The sequence below is a fragment of the Sesamum indicum genome, linkage group LG7 (genome assembly GCF_026168435.1).
Source record: "Sesamum indicum cultivar Baizhima isolate 11 linkage group LG7, ASM2616843v1, whole genome shotgun sequence".
In the NCBI taxonomy this organism is placed as follows: domain Eukaryota; kingdom Viridiplantae; phylum Streptophyta; class Magnoliopsida; order Lamiales; family Pedaliaceae; genus Sesamum; species Sesamum indicum.
The window spans coordinates 11,875,896-11,893,022 of NC_142663.1; the positions used below are offsets into that span (position 1 = coordinate 11,875,896).

Genomic DNA, 17,127 nt, shown 5'->3' on the forward strand with positions numbered 1-17,127 from the left:
TTTTAATACATATTATAAATAAAAAAATTAATATATCATGTTAATAAAAAATTAAAAAAATATTTTTTTTTGTATAAATTAATTATCTCATCAGTTCAAATATATTTTTGAAATTATAAAACATTAGTCCAGTAATATAAAAAATGATAGTTTGTGCTTATAGTAATTCTTTTCTTTGCAATCATACAAATAGATACATAAATATTTTCTATTATTTGCAAAAATTATGAATACATTCATTGATATTGTAGTTCTGATTACAAATATACTTCTATTCAATAGCAAAGATTTACAGTAATATCCTTTCAAATTGGAAGTATACTGTAATTTTACAAAAAGCAAAAAAAAAATTATATAATTAGACCTAATATGAATAAATATGTCTATGGTACTTACTTTTTTCTGTAAATAGAAAAGGTATCCAAGAAAAAGGAAAAAAATAAAAGACAAATAAAATCCCAAGAAAATCCAATTTTTGTTTTTTCTTGAGATGATTTGGACCTTTACTTCTTTCTTGTACTATGGTTGATTTCTTGTTGCAATTTTGTTTTCCCTTTTCTTGTAAAATGTTATGTTCAATTGTAAAATTATAGAAAATTTGTTGATAAATTATAAAATTAAAAGATATAATTGTAAAATATAAAAATTTTATGTGGTTTGAAAAATATTCCTACGTCTATAATTAGTCAAGATAATTTTACTATAGTAAGTTTTTTAAAGTTATAATAACAAACTATTCATCAACAATTTATTTTATTCTAGTGCACATTTAAAAAAAAAAAGACTTCCAAACTCATAAACGGCGCACCGTCGCACCAACTTTTTGTGAAGTAAAAAATGTCCTCTAACTGATAAGACAACTAACTTATTCAACTTTTCAAATTTTATATTAATTAACAAATTAGTTTCTTTTCTTTCTTTCTTTCTTTTTAAGTGAAATGCACTGGTTTATATATTTTACTCTTATTAAAAATATAGTTTAAAGTATGAAAGATTATTTATTATGCGCACGCATGGACGATGTGCCACAACGACTAGTAATATCATATATTTACGCCCAATAAAAAGTGTATTTTGTAAAATAATGAGCATAAATGTAATATTGCACCAGATTCTACGCTTTTTACTATTAAAATTATATTGGACTACGGAACATTTGTATTCGTATCAAGTTTGAAATCATAAAATCAGTTATGTTCTAAGTAATAGTGTTTGTTGGCCTACAATTGAGCAGAATAAATCAGTATTTTGAATACAGACGTAAGTTTTAATGTGCATTTGACCCAACTATTTATACGTGGTATCGCACATTTAAATTATTGTAATATTATTAATTTATCCCTTAATAAAAAGCGTGTGAAAAAAATAATATTGGACATAAATATAATATTGCATTAAATTCCATACTCTAATATTACAATTTTATATTGTTTGAGAAAAACTATTTATTCAAAAGCAAGTTGTTCTCATTAAATCAATTTATATTCTAAGTATTATTGTATTTGTCATATAACTTTCATTTTTCTAGAACTATAGATATAATATAATGATCATGTAATTAATTTTAATTTATTTATGAATTTTGTTATGTTCATTTTAGGAGTAATGGGGATTGGGGAGTGTAAGTGAGGATGTGATCAGGGCCGTTGGGGTGAACTTTGAAGGGCGTGGATTGAAGCGGGAGTGTTTGTCCGTGATTGGGTGGCGTAATGGGGAATTGACGTGTGGGGTATGAGAGATGGGGCCCGATCGGACGCTATCGTCGGCAAGAGAATGCTGATGCACTAATTACTGCTCTTTTTTCTGTTCTTCTACTTTGGTTTTCTCTTCTCTTGACAAATTACAATAAGCTTCTTCCATATTTTTTATAATTATAAATATTTTATTATTATTTTAAATATTATAAATATTTTTTTAAAATTAACGATCAACTAATAAATACTCCTAGACTGTCACGAGGAGACATTTGTTAGACGATCGTTAATCTTAAAACGAATTTTCAAATAACGATAAGGTACTTATAATCATGACAAATTTTAGGGGATTCTTTTGTAATTTATATTTTCTGGATAAATTACAATACCACCCCTGACATTAGATTAAAATATAAAAATACCCTCTGTCTTTGTAAAATTACAGCTATAGCTCATGAGGGCTTTTAGCCGTAATATTTTTTCAATGGGTGTTTGTGTAAGTGTTGCCTTTAAATAGAAAGTGGTAGTTGTAATTATAATTACAATTTCAAAGAGTTTATTTGTAATTTGTAAAAGCCTTTGGGATGTTTATAAAGTGATGATGTTGTACTTTAGCATAACCTCAGGGATGTGAATGTAATTTATCCTTTTCTTATTTCTTCTTCTACATTTTATTTTTAAAAAATATTATTTCCTTTATTATTTTATTTTAAATTATTAATATCTTTTCACACAAATCACCACTATCTTTTTAAAAATTATAGAAACTACCCCTAATTTAAATAAGGATGAGGGGGTGTAAATATAATTATCCCTAAAAAAGTAATAATACAAGATTGTTGGAGGCCGAGAGCTTCCAAATATAAATCATTCTTTTTATTGGCCGACCAGCTATAGTCAGTGAATTGGTGAAATTGTGGTATCATAACTAACGAATAATGACTTATAATTTCACATGGACGGGTATCCGTGATTACTTTAATAATACTTATTTAAAATTTAAACTGTTAAAGAAGATAGACGCGCCCCTTTACTGATGCAAACAATATTCTTTTTTCTAAAACATAGCTCATGAATATAACGTGATTTTCTTAAAACCCCTTATTTGACTTGAATTATATCGTATTACATAATTATCTCATTTATAAAGATTAATTATACTTAAATTTTCTTTATAAATGTGAAATTACGTTTTTCCTCAAAAAAACTTCGAAATTACACTTGTATCTCCCGGAGGGATTAACCTCACCCCACCGGAAAAAAAAATCACAAAAATATTTTTGACTTTATATATATATATATAAAATATTTATCCCCTTTATAAGTATAAACACACTATTAGATTATTTTTATTAATAAATTATATGAAATGTTGAATGAGGAGTAAAATAAAAAAATTATATAATATTTTTTTTATTTTTCGTCCAAATTTTAATGAAAAAAGGAAAATTATAAAGTGAGAATTCTTACTGGGGTGAAAGTGTAATTTGTAGAAAAAAGAAGTGAGTTTTGGTACCACTAAAAACACATGAATAAAAGCTTTGGTTAGTGCAAAAGATTTTCCAACTGTAATGTTTGCTTTAAGTCATGTCCACAGCATCGGACATAGTGCACAAAAACAAGACATTAGTGCAATAGTTAGAAGCAGTCATGATAGTTAATCATATGTGTTTTAACAAGTTGAGTTTTACAACATTTTACTAATCCAAATCATTACAATATTTTATCTTCAACCCAAAAATCCTATTTTTACTTCTATATGTTAATTATTAAACAAAAAATATCTGCGAGAATTAAAATTGTGAAAAAAATTTAATTTTTGTGAAGTAAAATTAAATTAAAAAAAATTTCCAAACACGTGGAACAAAGAATATAATTTTCCCGATTTTTAATTATACAACATTTTTTGAGCGTTTGAAAAACTAATTTTAGCTTATTGAAATAATTGAACTGTTAAATTGTATCGCCAAATAGGAACTTCGTCCAACCGTTAATCGAAAGTACTTAAATGGGTGTTTTTAACTGTTTTGATTTTTTTTATTTTTATAAATGAAAAATAATTTATGAAGGTCAATTTAGTGAAAATTGGATTATTTATGAGGTTTGATGAAAGCTACTCCAATTAACCAGACAATAAGACATGCTTTAACAGTTAAATCATTATCCATTTGTCATGTCATGTTGACTTATTTCAAAATTCATAATTTTTCTTATGTTTTGTATATGTCTTGTTTTGGAGAGCATTACGGTTTATGAAAATGGATCAAAATATTTTGAAAAAGAGTCTTGCTAGGAAAATAAAAATTTGGGACTTATAATCCACTCAACCTCTTCGTTTACAATTATTATGGGATGTTTATCTATATCATCAACTTCTTAAATAAGGGGCTTGGGACGCTCATATGGCCACATTTCCACAGATGACGCCAAATGATGCGGCTTGCGACTCATTCAGTCCTCTGTTGTGTGAGACGTTGACCACTACTATTGCTTCATATGAGTCTTATGGTTTTGTCTTGAAAAAATGCTTTGTCAGGGCAGAAGGGCTTATAAACCACTCAAACTACTCGTCTGTAATTGAATTTGATCAAATCCAATCATTTAAACTGAGTTTGGCTCAATGTTTGAATAATTGATCATGAAAAATACTTTTTTATTTAATTGATTTTGTGAAAACTAACTTTTGAACCATAGATCGAAAAAATGATCGTGTAACCATCATAATATGAACATACCTGTGTTCAAATTGAGTTGTGTTTGAATTATACCCCGATCTTTGGCCATTTTGAAGTTATTGAAAAGTTTAGGGGTACTTTTATAATTTCAGGATACATAATATATCCCCAAAATCAAATACATTTGAAGCTCAACTTCATTAGTTAAATATAATTAACTTTTTTGTTAGAAGAAAATATTAAATTATTCAGACCCAATTCGTGTTCGACTCAATAATACTCATTAAAACTCTATTCAATTAATAATTTAATTGAATTTAAATATAAATTTTCAAGCTCAATAAATGTTCGACTTGACCCGATTTATTTTACACATTTATTTCCATCTTTTGACATTAATGCAGTTTTTCCAACTGTAATGAGTTCTTTAAGTCATGTCCAACAGTACTAAATTACTGTTCAATTTGCTTTTTGCACTGTAAAGATTAGTGGTAAATAGTTAAAAGTCATGATAATTAATTAATTAATCATATGTTTCACAAGTTGTAGTTAAGAACATTTTGATTAGTGGGAATCATTACAGGACTTTATCTTTAATTATATGTTTGACGAGTTAGATTGGGATAATTCCTCTGCCATCCCTGAATTATGATAAATTTACAAAAATTACTCATAGTCATGAAAAATTACAGAAACACCCCTATCAGTGACGTTTTACTGCATCGGTAAACCCCTTAATAGATATTATTAATTTTTATTTGTTAGGATAAATTATTGACACCTTATGAAATTAAATTTAATTACGCAAACACCCTTTGAAGTTATAGTAGTTGTGAATACAAGTACTCTCTTATACAATTCGACTTCTAATTTTACAAAAAATAAAGGGTGTTTGTGTAATTAGATCAAATCACATGGGAAGTCAATGTGATTTATTTTGTAAATTCTTAGGTTAATTTTATTTAGACCCCCTTTAATGAAATTATACTTTTTTTCTATAAAAGGTTCAAAATTACACTTACACCCCCTCTAAAAGTTCTCCATTTAAAACTGCCAACTTTAGTATTTGGACGTGAAATATTGATGTCAGCAAAAAAATTACATAAAATTATAATTTTACCCTCATTCAACATTCTCCTAATAATATTTTTATACTTGTAAGGTATTAAAATGCAATATATATAACGTCAAAAGGGATGTAATTACAATAAAATATTATTCTCGAATTATTGCCATTGGATAGAAAGTAGTCGTTGATGAATAGAAAAACTAGTCATCTTTTGGTGTTTTTTTTTACTTTTTATATATGGGGTTGAGGTTAACATCAATGTTTGCATCTATTTCTTGAAAATATCTTATTTAAACACCTCATCTAGTGTTTCAAGAATAGATACAACAACGGTGTACACCCCACCCCATGTATATGAAGTAAAAAATACAAAAAAACAATGAGTAGTTTTTCCCGTGCATAAATGGCTACTTTTTATCCAATGCTATAATCTCGGAATAAAATTTCGTTACAATTACATCATTTTGATTTTATATATATTTTATTTATTTCCTTATAAGTATAAAAATAGTACCAGGAGATTAATAAATGAGGGTGTAAAATTAAAAGTTTATGTAATATTTTTCTGTTAATATCAGTATATTTCAATCCCTAATGGAAAGAGGCAGTTGAAAACAGAGATTATAAGTGTAATTTTAATTTTTTTTAAAAAAATTGTAATTTTATATTTTTAGAGGAGTTCAGGTGTACTAATTAATCTCAAACTGTTCCTTATTCTGACCTGTCCTTCCCTATATAATTATCAATAATATTGAGTGTGATTGTCGAATTACCTACTGCTTTATTACTTATGGCGGATTCCTTGGCCTATCGAGGAAACCGCTTAGATTAAGCAAGATGTATTGTACTATTATGCTTTTTTTTTTACTTAATAAAATTTACCTTTATCGAAAAAAAAATATTGAGTGTGATTTTTGTTCTATGAATGATGATTTGGATTTAGCCACATCAATTAGGGTTTTGTAATCAACAGAATTCAAACTTCATCATATTATTCATTAAAAATTTGAGTTAAAATTTGTATATATTATTGATATTAAAATTTTAGAATAAAATTATTAACTAAAGTCCAAATAATTTGATTAATAATTTAATTTCAAATTAAAAGTTTGTAATAAATTTGAGCTTTTCATATTTTAAAAAATAATAAGTGTATAAGTCAATACAAATTTGGGTCTTATATATGCATTTCACTGCTCAATTCAAAATAAATATAAATTTCTTTATTTTATTTTAAATTTATTAAATTGGGTCAGATACATATTCTACATTTGTTGTTTGCAAGTTCTAAGTGTAGTCCACAAATAAACTGCCACCACTGTTTCTCCTCCCAGATATTTGGGAAGAACAACTCCCACACTTTCCCGCTGTCCTATTTTCCTTTCTGTGGTCTGATGAATTTCCGCCGTTTGATTTCCTCTTCACCCCATCGTTCAAACCCTTGCTGCGGCCCACCAAAAATTCCAACTCCCCCATGGGAAGGACTCCATCAACAGGGCAGAATCCGCTCCAAACCGGCCAGGATGTAGGAACGATGTAACCCTGTTTCTTGTTTTTTCGGTTGATTTTGGCAATAATTCTGTGTTGTCTGAATCATTTTACTGTGTCCGCAGCGCTCTGTTTGGGCGTGGCTTCAGCTGTCCGCAACTGGGATTTCAGCGGTGGAGATTTTCAAAGGCAAAAAAAGGGAAATTTGTGATAGTGAAGTTGAGGGATGAGGGCGAGGGTGTGAGGAAAGAGGGCAGTGTTGCTGGTGCTGTTGCTCTTATTGTTGGGACCAGCATTGGTTCTGGGATTCTTGCTCTTCCAAACAAAACTTCCCCCGCGGTAAATTTTTAAATATTGTAAGATGTTTTTGGAGTTTATTTATGCTATATCTTATTTTTAAAGCTAGATCAATCATGTTTTGCCTCCATTTTGTTCTGCAGGGATTACTTCCGACCTCGATATCACTGACAATGTGTTGGGCTTTTCTGTTGATTGAAGCTCTCTTGCTAGTTGAGATCAACGTCGGTTTGCTGAGGAAGAAGAAAACGGAAGCAGAGGATGATGATGATGAGTTTGAGGTGATATCCATTAGAACAATGGCTGAAGAGACACTAGGAGAATGGGGTGGAGCTTTAGCAACCGTGACGTATGTGTTCTTAGGTTACACTTCCATGATAGCTTATAGTTCCAAGTCCGGGGAAATCCTACATCGTCTAACCGACTTTCCACAGTCGACTTCTGGAGTTGTTTTCACTGCCCTTTTCGCCGTTCTGATATCTGTAGGCGGCACGAGAGCCACAGACCAAGTGAACCAGTGGCTGACAGTGTCCATGATAGGTACTTGTTCGGTATGAATTGATCCCATGTCATTGCCTTCAAACTTTTGAGCAAATCCTGTAAAAACTTCGTAGTTTTTTCGTTGAGTATTTCAAGAATGATGGAATGGTGAAACAGGTCTGCTTGCAGCAATAGAGGTTCTTGCCGTTCTGTTTGGAGGGTGGTCGGGGTTTGAGGGAAGCAGCGGCGACTGGGGAAAAGTTCCTCCAACTCTTCCGGTTATGATATTTGCTTTGGTTTATCATGATCTAGCTCCAGGTGAGTTTTGCTTTGTTCTTTACCATAAATATTTTGTTATCGCCATATAATCAGAAAGGGACACAATTTATATGGTTCGCCAAGAACAGGCTCCGTCAATGGAAAACAACAAGAGGATCTCATATATGAAAAAGAGGAACAAAGAAATTAACCATGCAACATCTTGAGTCTAGGACTTTTACGACATACCATGACATGCACAAAAACTGAAGTGTGGATTCTCGTATTTGTCATAAGATGCCTGAGCTGAGCTGGTTCCTGCTTTGCCATATTTGATGCTCTTGCAGTTCTATGTGCTTATCTCAAAGGTGATCTTACACGTATACGGGCTTCGGTTTTGCTTGGCAGTGTGGTGCCGTTGTTCGCATTGCTCATCTGGGAAGCAATAGCACTAGGCCTCTCCAACCAGGCAGACCAAGCGTCTGATCCCATCGAATTGCTTCTAAGGTTAGTTACGTCCACATGCTTGAAATATAATGCTATCATATTTCAGAATTGCTACGTTAATAATAATACCAGTATGTATTGTTCCATATTACTCAAGCCGTGTCTAAATATCTGTAGTGCTGCAGCATAAGATGCTCAAAAAGTTGTTATAAAGAATAGTATAAATACAAATATAAGTAACACAAATTATTATGTCTTAATACTTTTACTAGAATATTAAAATAATTCTCTCCAAATTTAAATTTCTAATAGAAAATAACTCATTCATAATTAGAAATGAGATATGACATTCAAGACAATTCGTTCTATAGCAGATAATATCATGGTATCGACGATACAAGTAGATATTTTCAGTACTGCAGATAAACTCATAGAATAATTAATAAGTTTCATCCAATATTCTTAGATCAACAAGGACTGCTCCAGATAAGGTATCAGTCGATATTATCGGATACTTCCAACTATGGCAGATACTTTGAACTGCGATTGCTGTTGTAGAATGGCCGTTTGAATTGTATTTTTAGTGAGTTAACCAACGTGTTGCTGTATTATAGAGTGGAGTGGAGTGGAGTTCCATTTATGGTTGAGGCGTTCTCGCTTCTGGCCGTGGGAACATCACTAATAGGCACTCTTCTGAGTTTCTCAAAGTTCTTCAAAGAGCAACTTAACAATGTGACCTCAGGTTCTCCATCAGGACGACAACTTCCAGAGGTAGCCTCCATTAAGACCCTTACAGTAACATATGACTGAGAAACACCACTTGTCTGATTGAAGATGATTAACTCTTGCAGGAATCGAACTATTTCTATTACGTCAGCAGTTGGTGGGAGAAAAACAAAGCGAGCGTTATGGCAACTGTAATGGTCGTTGCTCCTTCCGTTCTTGTGTCGACAACTGTACCTGACGCATTTTCTGCAGCCACGGATATTGCTGTAAGTTGCATTGATTTCCCCCTTTTGCCTCTTTTACATGCTTTGCATATCATCGGCCAGCACCTTCTGAAACGGAATTGTATCTATGTCGAATACTAGAATATCATACGACATTCAACATACTTCTTAAATACGTATCTGATATTTTACCAGCATGTCTTATAGATTAACAAAAACTTGTGTACACATTTAAAAGCAACGTATGTAATAATTGTAAATACTATGTATGTGGTATAAAAAAATATAAATAATAGTAAGTTTGATGGTCAAATAATCTTTATTCCGTGCATTGTTTCTTGAGTTAGTACTGTGTTAAAAGGTATCAATGTTGTAAGAAAGATGATGAGCACATAATCGAACAGGGAGGCTACTGCATGACGATGCTGTATGGAGTTCTTCCTCCGGCAATGGCGTGGGCGATGAACAAGAAACAAGGCCAAGAAACTGAAGAAACAGCAATGTCAAGAGCACGGCCTGCTCTTGTTGGTGTCGGATTGTTTGCTTGTGGGATTGTAGTGGAACAGATCCTTCAAGATTTCTCATTCTTGCATCCTTAATTACCTCACTTGCTTCTCCCTTGTCCCAAGTGTTCTTCAGGAGGATGTAGTTACCATACAAGAAAAACTTATGTGCAGATGTAAATACATTATACCTTTTGTTGTTTTGTAGGGGTGTTAGTGTAATGTACTTTAGAAATATCAACGAAAAACTTCGCGACTTAATAGGAGTGTATTTATAAGTACAACTACGACCTTCAAGGATGTATTAGTAATTTTACAAAAGGCAGCAAGTATTTGTATAATTGGACATAACTTCGAAAGGTGATATTGTAATTTACTGTAATATACTTTTGTTCGACATAATTTGTATTTCAATAGAGTTAGACACATCGAACATTTGAGTCAAGAATGTCTGATACGAAATCTTGTTAGATACTTTTTTTAATTAATATCAGAACTTAAATGTGAATAATTTACTAAAATTTGGACAAAAAAGAGTACAACATAACTTATTTTCATATGTGAAGCGAAAGTAATCTGTTTTCTCTCAACATTAGAAACAAAGTTCACAAAAATAATGACTGCAGCACTTTATTATACAATGGCAACTGCACACATACAGCACAAGAAATAAACATAGCCTACAGTAAAAACTGAAAAAGAGCATCCCGTTCCACAATAGGCAAGATCAAGAGAACCTGTGAGCTCAGTTCCAATCCACTCTGCTAAGCCAAGCTCTTAATTCTTTACGGTCGTCACGTGCCTTAGGAGCATAGAAACAACATCGTGTGAAATTCTTGAAGCCTCCGCATTCAGGTGAAGGATCTTCTCCTCCGTTTCTTGTTCAAGGCGTTTCACATTAGCACCGGAATCTCCACTACTCTGTGCTCAATGGAGGGCGGCAAAGACCAACAAGAAAAAACCAAGTCTTAAGATCTGTCTGTTCGTTAAGTATTAATGTAAACGAACAGAAGTTTATGTGCGTGCATTCTGCCAAGAGTAGTGAAAGCTATAAACTAGCGAATACGGGTTCTGGATCCAATCATGCTGGAATAAGATAGGGATAATTACACTCCCTACACGTAGAACCCTTATGGTTAATTAAAATTCAAGAAATTGTTGATATTAACGGGCAAAACAAATGGATAATTATCTTATTTATCCCCCATTAATTTATTACTAATTTGTTGTAAGTCAAATAAATCTTTTTATGATCAAATTACTCTTATACCTCTTCACAGTTCACAAGTTAATGCATGTGAAGTCTTCGCCGTTATAAGGGTAAATTTCATCTGAAAAAAATTGTTTGACCTGCATAAGTCAGTTATAAGTCAATCGAGGGTAAATATCAACTTTCATTTTTGTTTTGTCAATATCAAGAAATTTGGTAAATTTTGACTAACGGAGGGACCTACTTGTTAGATAAGAGCAAATCTTAGAGGTATCATATGTAATTTTCAAACTACAGGAGGTCAACATGTAATTACACCAAACCCCAGGGAAAAGGAGTGTAATTATCCAAATAAGATAAGGAATAATTACAGTAACAACCCCTCTATAATTATAGGCAAATTACATAAATTGCCCCCATGGTTTAGATAATCACACTTATTTGCCATGTCAGTAACATTTTATTACATTGAGAAGTTAGTATAATGGAAACATCACTAACAATGGTGTGAGTGTAACACAAACATAGACCGAAGGCATCAAGGGGTAATTGTTCAGACAGTAGCGGGTGTTTCTTTGCGGTTTGGCCATAACTAAGGGGTATAAATCTAATTATCCCAAAAATAACTTTGACTAACTATGCTTGTCCGATGCGAGTATCGTAAATGACCTGCATAGTTTGCCCTCCTTACTTAAACTTAAACTCTTACCTCCGCAACCTTCCTCTGAAACTCAGCTTCCATTTGAGCACGGAATTCAGCAATTTCCTTCTCAGCCTCTTCTTTTGCCTGCTTCAGCCTGGCTTGTTTTGCTGCACAGGAAACCAAAAGGAAATCTATTATTTGCAAGAAACCATTCCATGCAAATTTTATTATTGTGAATAGAGTGCATATAAACCGTTGTCAATTATGAAAAGGTTTCACATTACATTTTCAAGTTAGTGTAATATATTAGCTAGACTACATGAAAGCCCCACATCTTGAGGATGAAGCTCGAGCCTTTTTAAATCTCTACACCAAAACATAAAGTTGAATTGGAGTGGGCAGTATATACTTTGGAAATTGAATGGACATCTCAATTCTGATGCCAACCACATCCTTAACAAACACAAACTGATACTAGAGGTGGGCATTAGTTTCTTATTTGTTTCTTCATGGAAAGAGGTAGCGTTCTTTTTCAAAGTATAAATGGAGAAAATGAAGACATGTTCTTTGCTATAGAAAGAGTGATCACCAGTTCTAGCAGCATTGACAATGTATTGAGCTTCTTGCTCCGCAGCTAACAAGAGTTGGATTCCGTTCTGGCTAGTGCTGGCTGCCATACTGATATATAGAAGCAGACATGCACTGATAAACGACAATATTAACAAAACAGAGAACATAGGGCTTATAGGGGAGTAAATTCCAACACCCATATGATATTGAATGCTTGCTTGACTTTAGATTCATGATAAATATAGTGTTATAAATTTATCTGCATTACATCTTTAAGGTCTAAAACAAGGAAAAAAGAAGTTTTTTCCTGTTTCCTGAAGTCCTAATGTTTGAATATGTTATATGATATGAAGAATACCTTTCAATTTTGTTTCTGAGTACATAAGTAATATTGGTCAATCAAGAGGTAAAATTGTAATTCTGCTCAAGGTAGCCTGGTAACACATCAAAAGGTGGTCTTTGTCAAAACTCAAAAGTACAAACTGATTTATGCCTCGAAATTTTATTTAATTTTCTGCAAGACGGATTAACGTTAGAGCAAACCAAAAGTTGAACTCCAATATAAAGGAGAAATTGAAAATTGTATACTGACAAAAGATGCATGACCTCCTACAACCCCTCACGTCCCCCTTCCATATCTTCCTACCAAACAAATCTTTAGTGTCTTACGCATGCTTGTTTTTTTAGATATTTAGCACTCTTCCCCAGAACTTACCGACTCAACCATCTGAATATGGTTTCCACATGTTTAGGATATTTTCAATGTCAATTGCCCAGGTGTCTACCTGATACAAATGTTATGTAGTTGCTAACTGAATCGGCTGAAATTTTGGCACTAGTTTTATCTTCAAAGCAAAAAGGTTGAAAACTCATTTGAAACCGAAAAACCTACATTGACGTATTAATCCAACATGCTTATTCTTTGACAAAATTAGAAAATGGGACTAGAATTTTTTCGCTTTCACATTAGAGATGCCTAAAGGGGAACCCCGTTCCAAAGCATAAGCTTATACTCAAGAGGCGGAGAGAGGGCTGAAACTTCCATGCATCATAGAAGAACTAAAATGACCAACTAAAGAACTACCATCACGTGTAATTGTTCTATCCTTCTCAGCAAGTAGAATGGCACCTCAATGTACTACTCATAGTTGGGTATTCAAGAATTACCGGTCGAGCTTTGAACCCCATGATTGTAACTTTGAGTAGGAATTTAGTTATATTATAACCTTCACGGGAAGTGTTCCATCCATGGTTAATCCCTTTCCAATCAAATACGTTTAAATGCTCATGTCTGATCAGACCACAACACTGTTTCAACCAAAAATCTCATCCAAGATTCAATCTTTTTGCTACTCAAGAACAAGTACTAAATTATCCCAGTTGGAAACAACAACAGAACAATCAATGTACTCAACCAAGCAATGATCTTCCTGTTCAAATCCCACCACATCCCACAACCAAGATTCTTGGAGCTAATGTCAAGAAAACTCCAACCAATTTCCCATACACGTATATATTTTCTTAAAAGAAAAACCAAAATCACACACACAAACAAAAGAAAAATTCACCCTGGAGGCAGATCAACGAAAGGAGTGTGACCCTTCAACTAAAACCACTTCAAACAAGTAAAAATCAGTCAAATCAAACAAGCAACAAAAGACAGCAGTTAGTCCCACTCAAGCAACCATCATTATACTTTATAGAGAAAAATCAAGAGTTTGGGGTGGGAGGAAAGTGGAAACACATACCTGCACTGCAAAATCGGAGTTTGGTGGTCTGGACAGAAAACGATTGATGAAGACCTTTCCGTTTTATATGATTTTGGAAATTCGCCTTCGCTCTTCGCTCTTCAGTTACGTCCAGAGATTAATATGCTTTTACCAGAGCCACAAAACCTTAAATTCCTATCCTGCCCTTCTTTCTTTGAATTAATTTCTAAATATAAAAAACTTCTAAATTCTAATTATGAAAAGAAATCAAATCAAATAATTCTGTGCCCTGTTTCTGCCTTTAAATATATTTTAAGAATTTAAAGAGTAAATTAAAAAGGGCTTCCAAGAGTTTGCCACAGTTAAAAATATATTCCTTATTATTTAAAAAATTATAAATATTTTCATAAAATTAATGATTGTCTATCATACGACGATTGATTTAAAAAGATATTTATAATTTTTTAATAACAGAAATATTTTTATTATAAAAAATCTTCTGGGAGCCCATTGCAATTTAAGCAAAATTTAAATCACATTTTGAGTAAATATTATATGACTCATTTGAACAAATATGATGAACCAAAATTATGATTTCGTTAAGATTATTGCAAAAGATATAAATTTAATTAAATAAATATTACAAAAGTAAGTAATTATAAAAAGAAATTGATAAGCAATTAAAGTATTAATTAAAACTCGGATAGTTTATTGTTTTTTTAGTCCACAGTAAACAGCAATTAAAGTATAAAAAGATAACTTGTGTTAAAATGTAAATTGTTCGAACATGAAAACAATGTGGAAATTGCACTTTTAGTCCACAGTAAATTGCATTATGATAAATACTAATATTATCATGGCTACTAGTCATTGTTTTCGCAGGTGAGCCCAAAACATTAACCATTGCTAAAAATCATGGCAAATGATTTGGTCATAACAAAAAACATGACATATATTAATTAACCATGGTCAAAACATAAGTTTTTGCATTGATCTTATTCGACTGTAATAGATAGTATTGATTTATTATAATTTTTAAATTGTTGTTATTTATAACGTAGGGAATAATTCATTTTTTTTTGTAGTGTAGTAATCTAGCTTCATAGGTCGCATTCTTATATTGTATTTTTATTATAGATGTCTATCAAATGTAGCCTGAATCTTCTCAGACAAAATCAAAAGAATTTGTGTCCTATTCTTGTAGGAAAATGGAGTAGTTGTTTACTTCATGAAAATTTTACATTAATCTATCACTCAACATTTCTCTAACTGTTGTCTGTATGTTGATATTTTCTTAATCTTTTTTGGTTATAAATTAGTCAATTTAAAGACAAGACCTCCCATTGTGTAACTCTCTCTTGATCAACTTCAAGATGTCATAAACCTGCACTAATACAAATCTGTCATAAAATGATCAGTGACAGAGACAACATAGGAAAATTTTAGTCCAAACTCGATTTTGGTTTAATGCGATCAATAACATAATAAGTGTAATGTACCTCTACCTATTCTATGCGAGGGCGTTGTTCTTTCAAAACGAATCAACCACGTGGCAAGTGCGCCTGTGGTTGGCTTGTTCTTGTGCAATCGAGTTTGAACTCGAATTTCCCGCAACGACACATACTAGCAAAAGAAGTAATTACCTGAAAATAGCTTGAAAAGACTGCTGCATTTCGACTTAGTTCAGTGTATATCGTCTCGAGCAGGCAGAGAAGAGACTCCACTTGATCCCCAAGCAAGTCGACCTGCATAGTTAGAAGTTATTACCGGAAGTTAATGGATAGAAAGACGACTGCCAGTGTGATGACAAGCTTGAAATAAAACAAGACGACTAGAAAAGACATGGCATCATGTTAAGTTGGAGATACCTCAGTTTCAGCTAACTTCAGGTTGTGACATCTTGAAATGAAAGCCTTCTTGTAGAGAAACTTTCTTGTTCTGATCAAAGCCACAGGTTCTGTTAGTGTATCGACTTGACGCTTCAACACGTCCAGCCTGAATTTACATACTAAGAGTCAAAACATTGCCGATGAATTCATGTCATAGTGTAGCATATAACTTCATCCGAGTTACCTCAAACATTTGTTTTCTAGATTCTCATGTAACATGTGCTCAACGTTACCGACTGCTAGTTGAAATTGCATAACGATTGCCAAAACAGTGTCAGATGGGGCCGATGGGCTAAGTTGACCGTCTTCTTGCTGAAGAAACGAGCGAGTTTCTTCATGTTCAATGCTTGAGTCGTCGGGTACATCAAGACTTTGTTCCAACTCCACCAACAATTCTTTGCTGGTATATAACTGCTGCAGAGCCCTCTCAAGTTTCTCACTCACTGAACCGAACGTACTCTCATCATCAGTTATCAGCCACTCAATGGCGTCCCGCTCATCCATCTCTTCGCAGTTCAAGATCACTAAGCTATTGTTTACACTGTGTTCTTTTATTTCAGAATTCGCTTGTAGCATCAGGTCTTCCTCTGCTTCCAAGCATTTTAACAAAGAATCGAGCTTCTGAATCAAGCTCTCCTCTCCATCAGTCCTGGAACGTGGCGTGCCTTCTTGAAAACTATCAGCATCCAATCTCCTAGAACGAGGAGTGCCTTCTAGATCAGCATCCAATCTTCTAGAACGAGGCGTGCCTTCTTGATCAGCATCCAATCTCCTAGAACGAGGGGTACGTTCTTGAAAATCAAGCTGGTTTAGTGATTCTGATTCTGTTAACCGGACGCACGAATCTTTCACAGCCTCACTAACGACAAACTCATAGATATCTTCCCTGATGAGACTCTCAAAGGCACAAGCATCTTTCTCTGACTTCCATGCTTCAGACATTTCTCTGAACAAAACCATGTAAATCTCCTCCTTTAATAGGCTTCCTATGGACTCTTGAACAAAATTCTTCTTCCACTGCTCAACCGTTTCACGAAAAAAGACGACATATAAATCCTCCCTTACCGTGCTCTCCACGAAATTCAGCAGCATCTGAGACGAACTTGAGCCTTCCAATTCAGCAACAGTCCCGTCACGTTCTTCTGTGCTGTTTATATGACGATCATAGGGACAATTACCAAGTGAGAGTCGACCACTACGACTCCTCATTAGTTTTTCAGTCTTCTCAGCATGCAAAAAAGTACT

At 32.9% G+C, this 17,127-nt stretch overlaps 2 protein-coding genes across 4 annotated transcripts; one reads left to right on the top strand and one right to left on the bottom strand.

Moving 5' to 3' along the window:
* The first annotated feature begins 6,725 nt into the window (after window positions 1-6,725).
* LOC105166627 (uncharacterized) lies at window positions 6,726-10,263 on the top strand. Of its 2 annotated transcripts, none has more exons than XM_011086059.3 (8): window positions 6,726-6,963; window positions 7,052-7,265; window positions 7,367-7,763; window positions 7,881-8,021; window positions 8,309-8,468; window positions 9,023-9,179; window positions 9,260-9,400; window positions 9,763-10,263. In XM_011086059.3, exons 1-8 carry the CDS (start codon window positions 6,833-6,835, stop codon window positions 9,955-9,957), a joined length of 1,536 nt encoding a protein of 511 aa, XP_011084361.1. In that variant the 5' UTR covers window positions 6,726-6,832; the 3' UTR covers window positions 9,958-10,263. The 2 variants fall into 2 exon arrangements, with proteins under 2 accessions (XP_011084361.1, XP_088738932.1); XM_088882806.1 differs by having other exon boundaries at window positions 6,746-6,974.
* Window positions 10,264-10,395: 132 nt separating this feature from the next.
* On the bottom strand, window positions 10,396-14,187 carry LOC105166628 (V-type proton ATPase subunit G 1). 2 transcript variants are annotated; one of them, XM_011086060.3, is made up of 4 exons: window positions 14,033-14,187; window positions 12,304-12,416; window positions 11,781-11,881; window positions 10,396-10,782 (listed from the first exon to the last, which is right to left on the bottom strand). In XM_011086060.3, the coding sequence occupies exons 2-4, from the start codon at window positions 12,389-12,391 to the stop codon at window positions 10,639-10,641; spliced, it is 333 nt and encodes a 110-aa protein (XP_011084362.1). In that variant the 5' UTR covers window positions 12,392-12,416; window positions 14,033-14,187; the 3' UTR covers window positions 10,396-10,638. The 2 variants fall into 2 exon arrangements, with proteins under 2 accessions (XP_011084362.1, XP_011084363.1); XM_011086061.3 differs by having other exon boundaries at window positions 12,304-12,392; window positions 14,033-14,184.
* Window positions 14,188-17,127: the final 2,940 nt, after the last annotated feature.